General features: G+C 36.3%; 1 protein-coding gene across 1 annotated transcript in view; it reads left to right on the forward strand.

The window, feature by feature from the left end:
- efnb3b (ephrin-B3b) overlaps positions 1-22,392 on the forward strand; it is a 76,618-nt gene that overhangs the window by 40,123 nt on the left and 14,103 nt on the right. The window contains exon 2 of the mRNA XM_016510949.1: positions 764-1,059. Within this exon, the coding sequence (XP_016366435.1) occupies positions 764-1,059 (296 nt within the window). The remainder of the gene's footprint in view (positions 1-763; positions 1,060-22,392) is intronic.

Here is a 22,392-nt window from a genome sequence, read left to right on the forward strand (position 1 = left end):
GTGACAGCTAGTGGAATCCCGGAAAATAAACCGTGGAACGTTGACCAATGAGAGAACAGTTTACTCGCGCGTGACTTGTATTAACAAATTTGGTCCGTTTAGAAACATTGCCGTGTGAACCAAGAATAAAAAGCAACATTGTAATAATTTTAATCCCTGTTTCGGAACAAAGCAATCGATCTGCAGGTGTGAAAGCACCCTAAGACTAGAGGATATTTAGTGACAAAAAAGAAGGAATTGATTTTGCATTGAATTTTGTATTCAGTTAAATGGTGAAAAGAGTTACAAACCAGAATGGAGCTAAATGGAACTGCAAAAAAAGTACATGGATTTCTTTTTATTTATTTATCATGTCAATCTATTCATTAAAGAATCCTGAAGAAAAATGTTTCCACAAAAATATGTAGCAGCACAACTGTTTTCAACATTGATAATAATAAGAAATGTTTTAAAAACATTTTAAAATAGCCTACATTAAAATAGAAAAGATATTTTAAATTATTTAATATTTTTATATAATAATTTCATTTGTTTACTTATATGACTTGCAAAAGTGCCTTTTATTAATTAGATTTTGCTAAAAAATAAATAAAAGCTTAAAAATTAAAGTCAATTATTTTGTTGTTTAAGTCACACATTCAGGTTTTAAATAATTTATTGGTTTTTAGCCATGCAATTTTTTTTAATGATTTTTGCCAGTACATTTATGTTTCTAATGTCATGACATTAAATTCTCTCTCTTTCCCTCTCTGTCTGTCTCCAGGTTTAGTGATGATAAGGGCTATGTCCTGTACCCTCAAATTGGGGATCGCCTGGACCTCATTTGCCCAGCGTCTGAGCCGCCCGGTCCCCGGTCCCCCGCCGAATATGAGTACTATAAACTGTACCTGGTGTCGTCACGGGAACAGGCAGACAGGTGTGAAGTGACCGGAGCCCCCAACCTGCTTCTCACCTGCGATAAGCCCAACAGTGATATGCGTTTCACCATCAAGTTTCAGGAGTACTCACCCAACCTGTGGGGTCACGAATTTAAAACCAATCAGGACTACTTCATCATCGGTGAGTTAGTGCATCAAAGCATGTCTGTCGACACACATCACATCTTTTGATTATTTTGACCAGAAAATTTTAGTTGTCAAAAGTTCTTCTGATGGTAATAGACTTTGTGTGTTCATTCAGCATCTGCCCTTGTTTATTGTTTTAATCTGTGTTAGAAGGGATGGCATGATGGTATTTCATCACTGCATTTCAATTCAGTTCAATTCAAGTTTATTTGTATAGCGCTTTTCACGATACAAATCGTTGCAAAGCAACTTTACAGCAAATTAAGTTTCTACAATATTTAGTGGTAGCTTATCAGTGGTGACTGTCAGTTAATGTACATATGGCAGAAATGTACGGAAAAATCAATTAAAGACGTAATCAAACAGACGATGAACACTATTAACAGCAATTATAAAATAAAATGATAAAAATGCTAATTTTAGAAGAAAATTTCAGATGGCACTTAAGAGGCTTTTGCAGGGTCTGTAATTTGCCAGTTCACTAGGATCTAGTTGTGGTTTCTTAATAAGAGGCTTAATAACCGCCAGCTTGAATGGTTTTGGGACGTGACCTAAAGACAACGACTAGTTAATAATATTGAGAAGCGGTTCTTCTGCTACAGGTAACAACTCTTTTAGTAATTTAGTGGGTACAGGATCTAACAGACATGTTGTTGGTTTAGATGCAGTGATACGTTTATTTAGCTCTTCCTGTCCTATGGTTGTAAAGCACTGCAGTTTATCTTTTGGTGCGATGAATGAAGCTGAAGTATTATACGCTGTAGAATCTACATTTGTTATTGTGTTTCTGATGTTATCTATTTTATCAGTGAAGAAATTCATAAAGTCATTACTATTAAACTGTGAGGGAATATTTAGATCGGGTGGCGTCTGGTTATTTGTTAATCTAGCCACTGTGCTAAATGAAAACCTTGGATTGTTTTGGTTATTTTCTATGAGTTTGTGGATATGCTCGGCCCTGGCAGCTTTTAGAGCCTGTCTATAGCTGGCTATAGCAATTTAAATTGGGTTTGTTTTTAGTTCAGGCTAGTCGGTTCTCAACAAAGTCACAATCTTCTGCTGGGATTCGGCTGATTGTGATTTTATCAACTGGAACCATCTGTTGGGTTGTTACTGGGGGTTGTTTTTAATACAGTGCACAGTAGCGTGGAGGGAATGAGGCCAACAGAAGCCTGTCAATATCAACATTTCAGAAAGTAGATTTGACACAGGAAAGTGATGTCCTAACACGTTTAGACCCAAAACACGCAATGGGCATGTTTTTAGCATCTATTGCCAGAATTCCCCTAGTCTTAGAATACCTGGAGAAGTACGTGAATTTTAAAAGATTTTCCGATCTGGCAAAGTCATGGAGGTGTAATAAAAATCCTAAAGTCATAGAACTTTATAGTGAATATATGTTTGTTCACTTTAGTTTGGCATCCCTAAATCCTCAGTTGAAGCACACTCAATTTATTATTATTTGTGTGTGTGTGTGTCATTTTTGACACATTTGTACACTGAAAAGTAAAGTTGTTGTCACGAACCCTGAAACTACATTTGCAACAAACATTTTTACTTGCATAATGTGATATGGTTCTAAAAAGTATATTCAACTGGGAAAAAAGTCTGGGCTCAATTTTATTAATCAGGAAATGATTTGCTCATGAAATTGGATGTTAGTACGACCCTGGTGTGTACTGATGAATTACGGTATGCAGAATAATACCATGTGTATTAAGAAAGTAAACCGAGTCAGCTTTTGAATATACACTACTGTTCAAATGTTTGGGGTCAGTAAGATTTTGGTTTTTGAAAAGTCTCTTATGCTCACCAAGACTTCATTTATTTGAGCATAAATAGTTACAACTGTAATATTGTAAAATATTATTACAATTTAAAATAACTGTAATTTAAAATGTAAATGTAAAATGTAATTTATTCCTGTGATTGCAAAACTTATTTTTTTCATCAGCCATTTCTCCAGTCTTCAGTGTCACATGATCCTTCAGAAATCATTCTAATATGCTGATTTGGTGCTCAAGAAACATTTCTTATTATGAATCTTGAAAACATATGTGCTGCTTAATATTTTTGTGGAAATCGTGATACATTTTTTTTATAAAAAAAATTTAAATGACAATATTTATTTGAAATAGAAATCTTTTGTAACATTATATATATCTTTAATAACAATTTTATCATTGTTGAATAAAAGTAATAATTTCCATAAAAATATGATCTTACCACAAACTTTTGAACAGTAGTGTATTACTTTAAATATATTATTTCCAATTGTTTGTACCTTATGTGTGGAAATCTCTTCTAGCAATATCTATAATATAATTCTTCTAGAAAAATCATGGACAAGTCAAGGAATTTGATTGGTCAAAAGTTGTGCGAGCCCTTTATTCACATAAAGAAAAAGAATAAAACAGAAAGGTTGGGAGAGAAAGAATGGATGAGACCAAAAAGAGAGATGATGGCTTTATAGATGTATCAGATTTTCTTTCACTAGGGTTAGTATCAGTCAAATTGTATTCATACTTATCAAAACCAGATAATGATTTCAAACTCAGGAGATAATAGATCGTTGGTGCTTAGGAGCCCAAGGTTATATTTTTGTGTTTGTTTTTATGATGTGCAAAGTGTGTATGAAGGTGTGGCGGTGTCTTGTGACTAATCTTAGCGGTTGCAGGTCTCGTAGACACTGTGACTCTGTGATAAGAATCAAACTCCTTCCACTGGCTCCTTAATGGCCAAACAAGTGTGAGTTTTCTGGTATGTGGACATCAGGAAGTTTCCAAGGCTCTTCCGTGTTCTGTTAAGCCTTAACGTAGGTGTCAGTGACACACACTCACACACACACACACACACGCTGCAGGCTTTATCGTTACTCCAACAGGCCCCACGAATCGGTCGACAGGCTGTGTCAGTCTATGAGTCCTCAAATGCAAGGTCAGAGGCATAAACACACACACACACACAGGCTGCGAGATGGAAAAAGAGAGCGAGAGAAACCATCAAACAAGCGTCCACATGGAAAAAAGGAGAAAAGTGATTTTAAGGGTCATTGAACATTTAATTTAGTGTTTATGTGTGTGCATATGTGTTAAAAAATAGTTGTGTGTGCGATTTGGGTGCATTTATACAGCATCTGTCATGACCGGTTGATGTTCTATTTTCCAAAAGAGTGCACATTTGATGGCTTCTGACATCTTTATGCCCATGTGTTGGCGCATATGTGTGTGTGTAAGGGTATGTGTACATTAGAGATTTGAACCTTAGGGAGAATGGTATTAATTAACCTACCTTAACATGCGCTAATTTATTCAGCCTAGCTCAAATGAGCTGGAACAGGAATGATTCATGAAATAGAGAGAGAAAGAGAGAGAGAGTGTGTGTGTTTATGTGGAAGAGAGCATTGACAGGTCATTATGGCTGCTCCAATCACGTTGTCTAATTATCACATGGGTCATGTAGACGCCCTTAGGTCACTAATAACAGTGTTTACACACTCTCATACACGTACACTTAAAGGGACAGTTCACCCCAAAATCAAAATGATCATCATTTGCGTGTCATCATTTACTCACTTTCATGTCCAAACCTTTATGACTTTCTGCACTGTACAGTATATCTGCAACAAATTAGCAGTGTTATTTTAGTATTATTGATAGACTTATTAATATTTAGAATTTTAGTTTCAAAGTTTAATTCTATATTTTTATTTAAAATTGTTTTAGTAATTGTGTGTACTTTTGTCATTTTATTTCTATTTTTAGCTTTAATTTATATTGATTTCAGTTTTAGTTTGACTAATTTTAGTGTTTAAACAGTTTATTTCAGTTAGTTTTTTATCTAATATTTATATTTTATTTTATTTCAATTCATGAAAAATTTGAATAATTGTAATTTTATTCATTTTAGTTAATAACAATAATACTGCATATGAGTTACCACCCGATTATTATTGTTGTTGTTTTTTAATGAGCAGCATTGAATGTTTATTTTTAGTGGGGTTTATTTTATATTATATTTTATTATTTTATTATATATTTTTAAACAAAATTGTATAGTATTTTATTATCAGTTATTTACTGGTTATTGGCCATACAATGAAATGTTATCAGTCAGAATTTTAATAACCATGCAACTAATGCATAAACAAATTATTTACCATTGACAAAGCTGTCAAAGCTAAAATTTGGAGAATTTTGACTTTAGAGTGAAAATAGCACACAATAGCATTATAGACTAGTTTTATGGTGCTTTTTGTCATTTGACAGCCCTGGGTCACCATGTACTTTTGTTGTAAAGCATCTTCTTTCGTGTTAAAGAAAGTAAGTTTGGAATGACATGAGGATGAGTACATGATGACACAATTTTCATTTTGGCTTAGCTATTCCATTAAAGCATGATTTTCCTTGCTTTGCAGTCATTCCTGTATCTATCTTAGAGCAGAGTTGCTCGTGAACACACACACACACACACACACTTTGCTGTCAGTCAGCGTGAGGGATTTGGGGTACCTGACAGTGGAGCTGCTCTGGGCTTCTTATCGCCGTGGCATTGCTGTGGCAGCGGACACAGACAGATGGCTAACTGTCACTCAAACTGAGAGAAGAGAACTCAAGAGGAAAAGAGGATGAGAGAGTGAGTGAGAGAGGAAGAAAGAACAAGACGGACAGACGGGTTTTACCAGGGTTTACTGTGTTTCTCAGCAGCTCAGACACACACGCAGATGCCAAGAATCTCTGTACGGTTATTTTACGACTCTGTGAATCATCATCATTGTGCGCGTACGTGTGATGTGCTGAGTGTTTCATGGTGCCATGTTGTTTTGATCCGCATTAATTGCTTCTTTTATGGTGACTGTTTTAAGATTTGAGTGAATAGAGCAACACAAGAAGGACAGAAATAGAAGGTGGGAAGAAGAAGAAAACAGAAAGAAGAGGCGGTCGAAGAGCAAAGGGAGAAAGGGATTCAGAGAGATCTATATTTGATGAATATTTGAACGTTTTAAAGCCTCCAGACTGAAATTTTCCCTTCTTACTGAGACAGAAGCTAACCACAAACACCAGGGAGAAGAGAAAGGTAAATGAGCGATAGAGAGAGAGATTTTTACACTTAAATTCCCAGCAGCCTGTCTTCTGCCAGCTCAAGTTGTTTTTATGGCTCTTGCGATCCGATTGGAATTCATTTTGCGGCTTTAGCCAATCAGAACATTTTGGTGCAGACTGATGAGCACAACCATTCCCTGAGTGATGACAGTGATCAGAATAACAATGGCAGTAAGGATTCGAGGAACATCAAGGAAACACACACACATACAGATGAACATGCGAGTGACCCTAACAGAATGACTGATCAAATCATGCTGAACAGAAATAATGTGACACATATACACTGAAATGAATGGTGCTTGAAAATGTGCTTGTGGGTCAGGTTAGGCCTTCATTGTGAAGACCAAATATCACAGGGCATTTAAAATCCAAAATCATTTACCAGAATCATTTATTTCAATTTGATTCTTATTCATTTGGGCATATTGAGCACAGTTTTGCTTACATATTAGGCTTGCCGCGATAGACGGTGCTGACGGTGATACCGGTGTTAAGCCGCAACACCGGTTATGTCACTTGCCCACCGCAGCACCGACCCCCACCGTCGTTTTGATTTTTTATAGTAATAAAAACCATTTAGTTCAGTCTGCTCAATGCAGCGTGCCAAACGACAGTCGCATCACAGATCAGATTTCATTTCTCCAGTGAGGAGAGTGAGTCGAGCTGACTGACAAGAAGAGTGGGGTGAGACAGACAAGACGATGGCAGATGATTTAGTTTCGAAACGAGATGCAAAAGCGCCTGTTTTTGGTGATTTTGGAAGTTTTTTCCAAAAACATTCGTTTCTTATTTAATTGGTTCCACATTGTTTGCTGATTTTTACTTTATTTAAACTTTGTGTCGTTTATTTTTATTTTTTTTACATCAAGGTGTATGCCGTGCCTCCAAGCTTTCTTACTCGTTTTGCTAATAAACGTTTATTTAACAATATAATCAACACAACCACAAGCCGTTTTGTGCTTAGCAAATTAAGTCAGTTTTATTTATTTTGTACATTGTTCTTTTTTCATAACAATATGTAAAACTATTATAAAATTATAAATGCAATTTAAAATTTTAGTTATAAACTCCCATCAAAGAGTATAGAATGTTTGTGAGTCTTTTAGGAGTCATTTGCTTGTGAATGGGACTATGCTGGTTGTGGTGTTTTTGATTCACCAGAAAGAACTGGTTCATAAGAGTCAGTTGTTTGTGAATTTGATTACCCTTGTTACTTTGAATGCTTTTGATTCATTAAAAGAACTGGTTCATGAGTCATTTATTTGTGCATCGGTTTACTACTGCACCGTTTAACATTTTTAAGCCATTACTTAATGAGATACAGCTTTCCATCTTATCACATACAATTCAGACTGCAAACTCAGGTAAAATATGACTTCTTTTACTCATGGGCTGTAGATTCAGCAGCGGGGTGCAATGCCATTGAAAAGCAGTGCCTAAAAGAACTGGTTCATGAGTCATTTATTTGTGCATCGGTTTACTACTGCACCCTTTAACATAAAGATTTTTAAGCCATTACTTAATGAGATACAGCTTTCCATCTTATCACATACAATTCAGACTGCAAACTCAGGTAAAATATGACTTCTTTTACTCATGGGCTGTAGATTCAGCAGCGGGGTGCAATGCCATTGAAAAGCAGTGCAGAAGACACTGACAGAGTAATCTTGGGACGTAAACAATGTTTATCAGCATCGCTCAAATGAAGATCGTGACTATTCAGAAAATCAAGTTTTTTGCCCAGCTCTAGCACATTCTGTGGAACAGAAGGGAAAAATTTGGGTCTAAAGAGTCTGTGGAGACTGGAGTGAGTAAGTGAATGTGACAGGTCGCCTCACCAATTTAGGTCAAGAATCAGAACAGCACTGTTTATGTGTCTATGTGTCTACAGGTTTGGCTGTACTTGTCAGGGCCAAATTTTTGAAAAGATCCTAACAAATATAGTACAACATGACCAAAACCAACTTGTGAGGACACTTGAAGTCGTCTTAAAGGGATAGTTTAACTAAAAATAAAAATTCTGTCATAATTTACTCACTCTCATGTCCTTCCAAACCTGATTTACTTTCCTCTGTGGAACAAAAACAATAGGATTCCATTAGTTAACATGAACTAACAATGAAAAATACTCCTAAAGCATTTATTAACCTAAGTTAAGGTTCATTTCAACAATTACTAATGCACTATTAAAATCAAAAGTTGTATCTGTTAATGTAATGGACCTGAGCTAACATGAACTAACATGAACCGTTGTACTTTTATTAAACAATGTTAACATATTGCTTGTTGTTATTTAAAGTTAGTCAAGGCATTATCTAAAGTTAACTAATTGGACCTTTTTGTACAATTTTAAAGATTAAAGCAACACATGTATTTCTCATGGTTAGTTAGGGTTAGTTAATGCAATAACTGATGATAACTTATGGGACCTTATTGTAAATTGTTACACTCTTCAACAGTGCAAGGGTTTTTGCCAATACACAGTGAAAGTCAGGGGTCAACATTTTTCAAAATGTTTCTGTTTTGTGTGTGTTCCACAGAAGAAAGTCATAACGTTTTGCAAAGACATGAAGGTGAGAAAAAATATATTAAAAAATTAGTTTTTGTATAAACCCCTTTAATTTTTAAAAAGGGTTTGCTGATGTGTTGCTGATTTACTAATATTGACAGATATGTGTGAGGGTTAGGTTTAGGTTTGCAGTTTAGCAAATATCATCACTTCTGTTTAAAACCTTTGAGAAAAAGTGAAACCAAAGTGTGTGTGTGTTTGTGTGTGGATGGATGGATTGGACAGATACTCCCCAAAGGTCATACAGAAAAAAACCACACTAATTGGATTCCAACTAGTTAACATTGTGTGATTCATTTAACCTCACATGCACACACACACACACACACACACACATAGCCTCCGCTTTCTCGCTCTCTATCTAGGCAGTAGCAGACAAAGCCGGCATTGTGCATCATTCGGCTGAGGAACCACTTGTGGAGGGATGTGTTTCCCGGGAACGGGGGGGGGGGGGCGCTTATCCAGCGCTCACCATGCCATTGACCCTTGACATCTCCTCACTATGGACATGGCTGCAATTTAGTGTGCAAGATCACGCAAACATGACCCGTTAATAGCAATGATGAACGGAGAGCACACACATACGCACACAGCTGCCACAACGGCTTGTGTGTGTGTGAATGCATAGTGAAAACCAAATCATCCCTCTGATATTAATTCACACATGTGAAACACACAATAACCACACACACACAAAATCACACACAAGCTCACAAAGCTCTTTAGATCATCTTCATAGATCATCTATTCATCAACCACACACTCGCATGACAAACACGCTTTTTGGGTAAACAGACTTTAGGCAGAGAGGATGTTTACTGTGTGTGGAGGGAGATTAAAGAGGTGGGGTGGGATTGGGGTTGACCAGCTGTCCACGAGAGAGACAGACAGATCGAGAGAGAAAGAGTGAAATGGTTGCAGTGTGTGCTACTGAAAAAGCGAGAAAGGAATTAAGCAATTCTGGTTTAGATTCTGATTCTACTTTTTAATTCTGGTTGAATTGTCAAGGTGAAATCAAAACTGACTGTATTTACTGCATTATGCATGTTCTTCCAAAGAAAGAATTGTTTGTCCTCGTAATCTTTCATCAAAATACATCGACTTTCTCTGCTTCTGAAGTGATTTGCCTTTTCAGCTGATGTCACCTAGTCCTTTTATATTCATATGTACACTATAAGGCTTGTTTAAAAAAAATATTAATTAAAAAAAAAAATCTATTTCAAATAAATGCTGTTCTTTTGAAATTTCTATTCACCTCATGAGAATTCCACAAAATTTTTAAGAAGCACAACTGTTTCCAGCATTGATGATAAATAGAAATTTTCTTGAGAATCAGATCAGCATTTTAGAATGATTTCTGAAGGATCATGTGACACTGAGGACTGGAGTAATGATGCTGAAAATTCAGCTTTGCCATCAAAAAATCAATTCTAGTTTAAAATACACTGAAATAGAAAAGAGTTATTTTAAATTGTTAGAATATTTCTCAGTGTTAAAATTTTTTGCAAGAACATAAGATACTTAAAAAAACAAAACAAAAAAAAACAAAGTTGATCAAATAAATCTGGCTCTAATCTACCATATTTCTTGTTAAATATCCATTATGGAAGTAAATGGGTTTTAAATACTTGATTCCATTATCACGTACTTCAACGCTTTGAGTAGGCTGATTTGTGAGTCTTTTTGATTGATGCAATGAAAAGAACCTAGTCATAATAGTCATTTTTTTGTAAATCAGACTAGACTTATTGTGCTGCATTTTTGTATGTTTCGTGGGTGAATAAGAGTTCTTATTCCCAAGTTTATTTTCTTAATTCTTAATCCTAACTCGCACTCAGTCCCCTCTGTTGGACGCATTAATCTCACCGTTCATTTGGCTCTTTCCTCCCTGCTCTCGTTTGTTGTTCCATCTCCTTCCAGATCTTCATCCACTCATCTGTCCCTCAGATAAATCTTTTAATCTTAGTTTATTTATTTTCTTTTAAGCTAGTGTATCTTACCAGCACAAAGTAGTTTCTTCCCCTTATCTGACCTCTTCTGTCGTCTTTCTTTCTTCCTACCCCGTTTTGGCCCCCATTTTTCTTTTTGGCAGATTTCTCATTCTGCCGTTCTCAGTGCCAAAGCCCTAATTCACCACGCGCACTGGCTGGTGTGCCAAGATTTTAATAAACGTTAAAAATGCAAAGCCACACTGGCATTTTTGAGTGTGTATGTACAACTCTCGTCCACAGTGCATAGGAGCATTTCAGCAAAGCTCACAACCTCACTGATAGTAGGTTCAGAGTTCTCTAGTAGCATTACACTGAGAGCGAGTGATGCAACACAACTAAAACACTCTCATTATGATCATCACTCTCTACACTGCAAGTACATGAAGTTGCTCCTTTTTTTTTTTTTTTGCATTGTCTGATCCACTTTTATCTTATTTAGCCAAAAACCAACAGTTTACTTTTTAGATGATGTTTAGATGTGGGTTTATCTGATACTGGGTATAACCAAGCAAAGCTAAATACATAGGTGTGCTCATTGATATTTTATTTACGTGGTATTAAGTTTCTCAGACAAAACTCTATTTTTGAAAGGTTCAGTGTCATAAACCTTGCAAGCTTTTGCAAATCCAGAAACTAGTTCTTTCTCAGAAGTGCTCATTATAGCAGGATTTGTTTCCCAGCAAACTAATATAATCCTGTGCATGCCGACTCCCGGAAATTGCGTTAATGTAGCCAATCAGATTGTAGGTTTCCAGTTGGAGAACTTTTTTGTGATGAACTTTTTTCTGCCTACTTTTTTGTGCAACATGCAGTACATCAGACCCAAGATTTAAACAAAATGGACAAAAACCCTACCCCCACCCCCCAAAACCGCAAAATATAATCTTTTTTGTTCTTCAGAATAAAGTCTTAGATAAAAGCACAGAATAAAGACGAATCATCCAAGCTCTTGGCACTTTTTGCGTAATATGCATCCGTCTGTGAATCCGGTCGTACCGTCTGAGGCCGGGACTATGAAGCCGAATGCTGAAAATAGAATAGGACAGAACCCTACCATCACCACAGCCAGGGCAGATTAAATCAGCCGTCGTTTAAAGACAAGACATTTCCACGGTACGTTCTGTGCTATGGGTTAATATGCTCTTCTACTGACTAATGAGCTCTTTTGAGTGCTAATATTCCGTCCATATATTTACAGCTGTGCGAACGAGTTTATTAATATGGAGTAGAAGATGCATGTCTCAGCTGGGTTTGTGCCACCGCACCTTCTGCTCAGTGTGTGAAGCCTGTTCCTCCCCTCTGAAACCAGAATTGTAATGCATGCAATTAAGGAGTCTAATTAGGGTAATTCATTCTGTGGGAGAGAGGAACCCAACACTCTTCCATTCACGGTTATAGATCTGACTTAATCCCTGTGCCCTACACTCCAAACACAAAGCTGTCTCAGATAATGGGGGCCAGGGACTCTGTGCGTGTGTGTGTGTGTGTGTGCGTGTGTCACTGCGTGTGTGTGTGCATCACTGTCTTCTCTCAAGCTAACAGAATGCTCTCAAACTCGAAGGCTCTAGAAACTCCTCAGGCATGGAAAACGAAGGAAATAGAGAAAGGTATGATTTAGAACATTGCGAACGACTCTTTTTGATGATTCATTTGAATCGATTCACAAAGCAATTGTAAAGGAGAACTCTGAGTAGAACAGTGACGTGTTGAGAATCCAGTACCACACTTTATTAGAGCAGGTTTGTAATTTTATTTAGCCAAATTTCGCTTAACCAAGGGTCTGAAATAGAGTGAACAGCAAAAATATGTAGATTAAATACCTTAATCAAAGTATAACTTTATCACAAAACATTGTGTTAAAAGCAATATTTAACCAAATAGACTTCTTAGGACTCTATTTATTTATTATTTATTCACTGAAAGATGAATTTGAATGAACAGATTTTGTTCAAACAAATGTAACTTTGCAATATTAAGTTTGAATATTTTTATAACTTAGAAAAATGTCTGTGTGTGTGAGAGAGAGAGATTTTAGATAAAATGTGGATGCTCAGTGTGAAATAAACTAATTGGTGAATACATTTTTTTGAACCAGTCCCAAATGAACCAATTTGCCAAAATGAATTTTAAGTCAGAATATTGCTGTATCGATTAGGACTGTGTGTATTTAGATGTTGTAAAGTGAAGTGTCCAAATGATTGATTCATTAAAATGAATTGGACGGAATGTTACATTTACGTCTTTGTTTGTTTTTTCTGTGTGAAGAATTGTAGCTTTTGTATGAACCAAATAATGAACCAAATAATTAAAATTAATTAGACTTCCCATACAATTTCTTAAAGGCAGAGTAAGTGATTTCTGGTAGCCAATGTTGATATTTGAAATCACCAAAACAAACACGCCCCTACCCCAAAAGGGTCTTGGCCCTATTTTGATAGCTCCGCCCCACATATACGTACGCAACCCAGGCAACAATTAGTTCTGTGAAACAAAGCAAAACCAATATTATGTCCGTCCCATGCACTGAAAGCTCTCTCCTCCACATCACGAGTAGACACGCCCCTTATTGCTGATTGGCTACAAGTTTGTTTTGCTATTCGGGCCCGAATCAGTTTTCTAAAGTGTTTTTGAAAAATCACATACCGTGCCTTTAATGTGGGTTTTCATAATGTGTTTCAGAAAACTATTCAGTCATAGTCCGAAGAAAAGGCAGTGTGTTTGTGTAGGAAACCTAAAACCGTATTAATCTTTTTTTTTAAATGCTGTCTTTCTCTTGTTATAGATTTCTCTCTTTTTGCACACACACACACACACAAAAACACTTAAATATGCTTATACACCCTGTCATTATAGCAAAACCAGCATACTCCTGTTCACACAATGTGGCTTTAGATAAGCTTGAATAACTCATTTAGTTGCTTTACTTAAACACAGACCAACACTGCTTTTCTCTTTCTGTCGTTCTTTCTCTCGCGCACTCAAACACATCCAAAACATCTTCCCCTCCCAGCCGCCCAAACCCTCATTCTTCTATTCCTGCTCCAGTCGGTGAATCCACAGAGGACAAACAGACAACAGAAAGTATGTCACATTCAGCAAATCAAACCGCACAAGCAAGCCTTAATCAAACATATTTCCTGTCACAGTAGAAACACACACACACATATTTGCACACAAATCTTAGTTATCGCTTTCATTCTCTTTCCCACAATCCATCATCTCTATTTCGACTGATTCTTTCTGTCCATCTCCCTCTTTTTCATTCGCTCTCAATCTCTCTCCCTAGAGCCCTAAGCAGGCACAGATGTCAGGATGCATTATTTCAACTGGCTACCTCCCATGTTTCTTCTATTTCTCCTCCTTTCTCTCTGTGTTCGTTCTCTTTTCCCCTCCATCCTGTGCCCTCATGTTGATGGTGATGTCGGATATACAAATGATAAAAGAAGAGCTAAAAGCTCGACAGAATCTCTCACAGAAGGTGAACATTTTGTCCCTAGTTGGTCTCTCAGTCTGTCTCGCACTCTCCACACACACACACACACACACACACACACACATGGCCAGTGAATTATGGTTGGCTCTAGAATCTGTCCAGCCCTAAAGTACTCCAGATGTTGGACTGTATGTGTGTGTGTATGTGCGGTTCTGGCTGTTCTGTCAAATAGAAAGGCCAAAGTGGATTCAGGGTTTTTTTTCCCTGTGTGTGTTCGGAGTCATTATTTTGTGTTTGGCTTCTAGGTACGTGCACACACACACACACTGCTGTACTCGCTGCTTTGCTCGTTTGCCAGTGATCTGCTTGCTTTCATTAGAACCTGTAATTAAAACGACAGTGAAATGTGATTACAGTCTTTAAGATGTTCGACAGTGTGCACGATGGTGCATACTGTGCAATGGTAGAAATGTGTCAGGTGGTAGAGATCCCGCAGTACTGATTTCTGAGGTTGAATACTATTTTTGAATACATGCATTCATATATATGTGAATATGTACATTCAAAGATTGGGTTCAGTAAGAAAGTAATATTTCTATTCTACAAGGAAACATTAAATTGATAAGAAGTGACAGTAAAAACATTTATAATGGTACAAAAAAATCTGTTTCAAATAACTGCTGTTCTTTTGAATTTTCTGTTCATCGAAGAATGCTGAAAAGAATTGTCATGGTTTCCACAAAAATATTGTACAGCACAACTGTTCTCAACATTGATAATAGTAAGAAATGTTTTTTGAGCACAAAATCAGCATATTAGAATAATTTCTGAAGGATCATGTGGATTAATGACTGCTGGAAATTCAGCTTTGTCATCACAGGAATAAATTACATTTTAAAATCTTTTAAAAATATCTAAAAAATCTTACCAACCCCATGACATGTATGCCGTTTTACAATCTTGATTAATCCAATCATGTTTGTTTATTATTTATTGTTAATCTTTTGTTTTTAACTTTTTGATTATCGTTTTAGGGTTTTTGCGCTGTTATGAATAATCTTATTCATTTGTGTCCATGAAGTTCTAAAAAAAAAAAACTGAAATACCTGTCATTTAGAAAATTCAGTGGATTATTACAAATCTGTCTTATTCTACTAAACATTTTTATGCGGTTGTGTGGATTTTTCAGCAATTATTTAGCATTATATACCATAATAGTGATATGAAATTATGCATACCATGATCTTCACTGAAACCACTTCAGCTGTCGCCCCGTGTGTTTGCCGTTTGGCTTTGATATGACCCAGAAACGAACAGTCCACCAGAATTTTCAGCCACACTCTCTGCTCTGTTACTCCTCTCCTGTTTTTTCAGTCTCATACTTGCCAGCATCTTTCTTTATATAGCAACCCCCTCCTTCCCTCTTTCTCCATCTCTTTATCTCTCTTTCTTTCTCCCTCTCACTTTCTTTCACTAAATGCCATCTCCTTCCTCCCTTCAGACCATTGACCCACTTCCCTCTTTTCTTGCTCCTTCTCTCCCTCCACACTTTTGTCCTTCACCTCAACAACTTCATCGTCTCCGCTCTTGAAGTGAAAGTTGTCCGGAGGGCAAACAAATGTGTTTCGTGTGGCTATAGGTTCATTTAGCAAGTTGTTGAGCATGTGGTGCAGCAGGTCAAGGTGGAGTGTAAGAACAGCCAAATCGATTAGGAAAAATGGAGAGAGAAACCGATAGATAATGTAGGCAAGAGTTTTGATAGATAGATATTACAGATACAGATACAAGTGTTGAGCATCAAATGCATTGATCTCCTTCAGGCCTCTCTCAGTCATTGAGAGGCCTCTTGTCTTTCTTTAATTAAAATTCATTGGATGTTTAGACTCATGCAGACATGACTCATCCGGTTTGAATTGAACCCACACAGTGTAAGCAGATATATCCAGATTCCTTTTGCAGTGCACAAGGCATAGATCCACACACACGCTCTCCGCTGGGGTCTGCACTCAAATGCCGTTGCCCACAGACATGACCCACTTAGGTTGGATGTCCTTCCTATTTTCTAACCCACATCTTCACTGTCAGCCCACCACTCTTCCGAGGTTACGAAAGATCCATGCCTGAACGCTGATGATGTTCTTTCCGTAACCCCACATAACCTAGGAGTCCTGCAGAGATATCCCATCATGCCTTGCTCCACTCTTGTATTTTGAAATGGAGTGTTGCTTTCTAGAATGCTGCCGTCTGGATAGGCCTGTTGTTAGCACTTAAGCCAGTGTGGTTTTATAATGCATTAGGATATTCTTTATTGAAGAAGAATTCATTATCCTGTATGCAAGTCTTGCAAATAATGCACACTGTAATACAGTACATATTTTTTATAAATACTTCATACATCACCATGACCACTCCCTCTCCTTGGTCTTCAAAAATGTCTGATATTAATTTAGTGACACTCTTATGGAAATATGATAATATTTTGTAATTATCATTTAAATCTGACTAATTCTTAAACTGTGTGTCATAAATCAACATCTCAGGAAAAAGTTATGGGGTTTCAAATCAAAATATGACTTTCTGTTACGAAACAGGATGTTGATTTCATACATGTCCTCATATGAGGACACCGGGACTAAAAGCATGTTTATTACGCATTTTGGGAGACACAACAAATGAATAGGGAAAGAAAATATATTTCAATATTCCTATGAAATATTATATATTATTATGAAAATCTTGTCAATTATTACTCTCAATATTACACTTCTTTTTTTCATTACATGTTGCCCCAAAAACACATTAATATGCAAATTAGATTTAGTTTATAGATACATTATATATAATGAGAAAACCTGTTTGTGGCCATTTTACACACATTTTGCATGAAGAAAAATGGTATATCAAATCATTCTGTTATAACATAGTTTAGAATTATCTTCATACAAAGTTTGGTCAAAAAAAATCCTGAAAACTAAAAATGTATTGGTGATTTAAAAAAAATCAATTGTTTTTGCCTATGCATGTTCATTCATGTCTTTTTATTTTATTTTTTAAAGAAATTGAGTCCCGATGTCCTCTACCAAGGACATAGCATAACTTATGAAGGAAATATCATTTTTACATTTTTTTTAATGCTCTAAACAATGTAATGACATGGAAAAAATACTAATTTTTTCCTAAAATGTTTTGCCGGGTCTTAAGAGGTTAAATGTATATTTACATTTGTTTTCTGTTTATTTAAAAGAAGACCGGGAATAGGATCAAGGCTCAATGTGTGTGTCTGCACTTAACCATTGCATCATGGCTCTTTTGCACCAAGCATATTCCATCAGCTTATTAAATTTAATCTGTTTTGTATTTTATGTAATATATTTACATAAGCCTTGATGGTGTTGATATTCAGTAGATCCCACAGCTGATTTACTGTCCAGCAGATTTTACAGTCTGAACAGGATTAGAGCTGTCTGATCTCATTACATGAGCCACCGAATGCTTTATTTGTTTACACGCTTATTTATAGACTCCTTTAAACTCAGAGCAACCTTATCTGGAGAAAAGGATGAGGGATTTTTCAGATCTGTCTCTCTTTCTCTGTGACCTCTGCCCTCGTAAGCTGCTTTCTTCTCTTGGACACTTGCTCTGCTGGAGTTTTTATTTGTGTTGTGTGTTTACTCATACAGGCTGATGGGCTGGCATCTGGAGCAGTATTAGAGATGGAATGGTTATGAGGTCAGACGGGCTAAACTCTCTCTAGTGGTTCACGAGGCTGCCTGGCAGGCCTCCAGTACCAGCCTTCTCTTAGTACTCAACCACTGGAGCCTTTAACTTTGTACTCGCTCTAACACTCCAACATCCATTTGCAGCATGGAAATGTATGCGCTGGCAGTGCGTGTGGTGTCATGCATGCTTTGGATTCAGCTTTGTGACTGTAACAGTGTGTTTTCGTGTGTGTATATAACAGGAAGTATATGTGCTCCTTGCGTGACTGTGGTCGCTGGCAGCGCTGTGCCGCTCCAGGGGCCGATCAAGAGAGGGAGAGAGGAATGACCGTAATCGGTCTGGATGGGTAGAAACGTGAATAACTGGCCACAAGTGAAAATGTCATTGAGCATATAGGAAAGATCATGCAGGGCTGTAGCTAATGGGGTCAAAGATGGGAATGACTCTAGGGGTCCACAGGTTCAGAGGGGCCCACAACAATGCATTTAATGCATTTTACGGGAGAATATGACAAATATTGCAGGTTTGATACAAGTCAAGTCAGTAATACTTTCAATAGTATAGACCAATTTTGGAGTAGACGTCACAGTTACGTCGCTTGCAGCTGTGCATGCATTGTGAAATCCATGAAATACAGTAAATGAAAAAAATTATTGTTGTGCCTTTGGATGTCAGAAGCGGAATGCAAATCATTTTTATAGAATACTGTCATCAAAGACACCATTTGAAGCTAAACACAAACATTTAAACGGACAGACTATGGATGAAACCTGCTATGATTACCCTACTTATAAAGCATACATTTGATGTAAACAATAGGTCTACATAATATTCACATATGCAGTTCATAGGGGACATATTGTATTAGCCCTACAGTTACAGCATGAAATATTATTTAAAACATTTTACATAACATTTACCTATTTTAAATTTTAAACAACTGTTTTCTGTTTTAATATATAAAAAAATGCAATTTACTCCAGTCTTCAGTGTCACATGATCCTTCAAAAATTATACTTGTATGCTGATTTGCTGCTCAAGAAATATTTATTAGTACTATCACGTTGAAAACAGTTGTGCTACTTAATATTTTTGTGGAAACTGAAACATTTCTCCAGATTTCTTTGATGAATAGAAAAAAAAGAAAAATTAATTTTTTTAAATGATAAATAAATCTTTACTGTTGCATTTTATAAATATTTAATGTGTCCTTGTTGTATAAAAGTATTAATTTATTTCTTTCAACAAAAACAAAAATCTTACTTACCCCAACTTTTAAACAATAGTGTATAATGCTTTTAAAATCCTCTAAAATTAAAAAATAAACAATTGACATGTCAATTATTTTTTGTGGTACTTGTGCTACAAATGCTGTCGATTAAGCTTAACATTTATTGAACCAGCAATATTACCTAAAAAATACTTCATTCGTAAAGTATGCAGAGGCGGACAGTAACTAAGTACATTTACTTGAGTATTGTACTTAAGTACACTTTTTGAGTATCTGTACTTTACTTGAGTATTGTTTTTTCTGGGAACTTATGACTTTAACTTCACTACATTTGAAAGACAAATATTGTACTTTTCACTCCACTACATTTCTATCTTTTGGTACTTAAGTACTTTTAAAAGCAAGTACTTCTGTACTTTTACTTAAGTAAAAATCTGTCTTTACAACTTTTACTTGTAATGGAGTAATATTTGACCAGCAGTATCTGTACTTTCACTCAAGTAATGGAGTTGAGTACTTTGTCCGCCTCTGAAAGTATGTGAAGTGTTTTTAATCCATTTGATCCGTGGTCTCCTGAGAGAAATACTGATAAATATTCAATTTTATAATTCAGTTTAGGTGGGATCAGAAAATGTATTGTCCTTACATTTTGTTTAAAAAAAAAAAAGGAGGCCCAGCTCAATATACAGTCAGGAGTTCCTAGAGTTCCTAGCTACAGCCCTGTCTTTATGTGTGTGAGGGGAGTAGATTATATACACTCTCATATGTCATTTATGTTTTAAACTTGTTTGCTTTTGACAACTGTATTCTAGTGTTACTGTGTGCGTGTGATCATCTGGGACATTATGAGCTGCAATTATGCACCATTGCCAAGACTGTCAGTGTGATATACTCGAACCTACCTCAAGAGGCTCCTTAATCTGTCCTGCTCACTCAAAGACGTGCACATACACACGATCTGAAGTTAGCCTGTTGGCTTTCAAATGTGCTTCTTTATCATAAACTCATACAGGGCCATTTAGAATGACATTGCGGTCTTGTCTAACACATCAGGGTGAGCGTTGTCTACAGCACACGTCGTCTTCGTCCTCCATCCTTGTGCCTCTTCTGTGGATGTCAGAAACGGACCAATCAGAACGCAGACCGCCCCGCTCAGAAACATTAAGGAAACATTAAGAGAAGTGCCATCAAAATCTGCATCCTTTTCGAAATCAGCAGCCATTTTCCCTCATAAATTGCTGTTGTTTCGGTAGATAACGGCATAAATTGTACCTCGTAAGAACATTCTCCTGCTTTTAAAGTTAATGGAAAACATGATTTCATGCCGGCGGTGAGTCTTACGTGGCATCTTTTTTTTTGGTGAATTCTTCCGTCCTTCTCTCTTTTTAGCTGTCAGCACTCTCTTAATTGCTTATGAAGGCTTCATTAATGGTTTAAATCAACCATACGAATGTGTTGCTGCTGATTTATTGATTCTTATTTAGTTTCAGGAAATAAGAAGTGTGTGCCAAAGGTGGGAATAGTTGGCTGAGGACAGCAGTGCAAATCTCTCATGGTTCAGTACTGTGCTGAAGAAGAAGAAAAAACATCGTATTTTACACTCTCACACTACATGTTTTGCAACTTAATAATTGATGTGTTTTGAGATCTGGGCACTTTTAATGGAATATTGTGGATTATTTACAGCTCATTGTCTATGAAGAGCATGTGTGGAATGTTGCAGATCACATAGAACATTAACTTTGACCTGTTCCTCAGTCTGTAACAAAGAGAAAACATGCTTTTAGTCTGTTTATATACAGTGGTGTGAAAAAGTGTTGGCCCCCTTCCTGATTTCTTATTTTTTTGCATGTTTGTCACACTTTAATGTTTCAGATCATCAAACTAATTTAAATATTAGTCAAAGATAACACAAGTAAACACAACATGCAGTTTTTAAATGAAGGTTTTTATTATTAAAGGAAAACAAAATCCAAAACTACATGACCCTGTGTGAAGAAGTGTTTGCCCCCCTGTTAAAACTGGTTTATCACACCTGAGTTCAATTACTCTAGCCTCACCCAGGCCTGATTACTGCCACACCTGGTCGCAATCAAGAAATCTCTTAAATAGGAACTGCCTGACAAAGTGAAGTAGACGACGAGGGCGCTTGGTGACACTAGGGTGTGACTGGAGCAGAGATGGAAGGAAGTGACGTAGGATCAGGAAGTGAGCTGGACATAGAGGATGAATGTAGTGGCGCTGAAACATTAAAGTGTGACAAACATGCAAAAAAATAAGAAATCAGGAAGGGGGCCAAAATTTTTTCACACCACTGTATGCATTTTGAATGGAAGCGTAGCAGGCAAATGGGCCAGAGGGTTTGAAAACAGAAATGTGACGCTGGAATTTTCTGAAAAGCATAATTTTCCCAAACATAAAAATTGAGACTGAGTTACTGTCACTGATGTTGTTCTAAACACTGTGATTTTCTTTCTTCTGTAGACCAGAAAAGCAGATGTTCACGTTGCTCTTTTCAATAATGTGAAAGTGAATATGGATTGTCTAGCTCCAAAAAGGACCATATTGTACAATAGTTCTGTGTGAGGAAAATATCCTAATTTAAGTATTCAGTGAAAATCGTACCCTCTGCCACTCTCAAATTAGTGTGATTGGAACATTTGCATATTCAAAATCATTATATGACACATGATAACCTTTCATTGACGTCAAAGCTCATGCAAGACGTCTTGATGCACCATAGTTGACTACATGAATGTAAATGAGATTTCAAGTGTTATTTTAGAATTATTTTTACATTGTTAATATTTTGAATTAGCTTTTATTTTTTAGTTTTAGTTTTAATAATTTTGTGCTTTTATTTTTTAATTTTTAATTTTTATTTCTGAAAAGCAACATCTCTATTTTTTATTTTATTTTATTTTATTTATAAAATGAAATGAAGACTATTTTTAATGGTTTTAGTTAATGATAATAACACTGGATTTGCTGCAATTAACAAATACAATGTTTATATATTCCACACACACAAAACTATGAATTCAGAAGACATACACATTTATGATGCTTGTCATTTTTTGAGCTTGACAGCCACTGGTCACCATTCACTTTCACTATATGGACTCTGCTAAACATCTACGTTTATCTTGCACAGTTTTTTTTTTTTTTTTGCATTTATGTAATGACACGAGGGTGATTAAATGATGACCCAAAGATACATGTTTGTATATATACTCTGAGAATTAAAATTGTTGTCTATGTAATTGACAGGTTATAAAT

The sequence above is a fragment of the Sinocyclocheilus rhinocerous genome, unplaced genomic scaffold, assembly GCF_001515625.1.
Source record: "Sinocyclocheilus rhinocerous isolate Xijiao unplaced genomic scaffold, SAMN03320098_v1.1 scaffold865, whole genome shotgun sequence".
NCBI classification, from domain to species: domain Eukaryota; kingdom Metazoa; phylum Chordata; class Actinopteri; order Cypriniformes; family Cyprinidae; genus Sinocyclocheilus; species Sinocyclocheilus rhinocerous.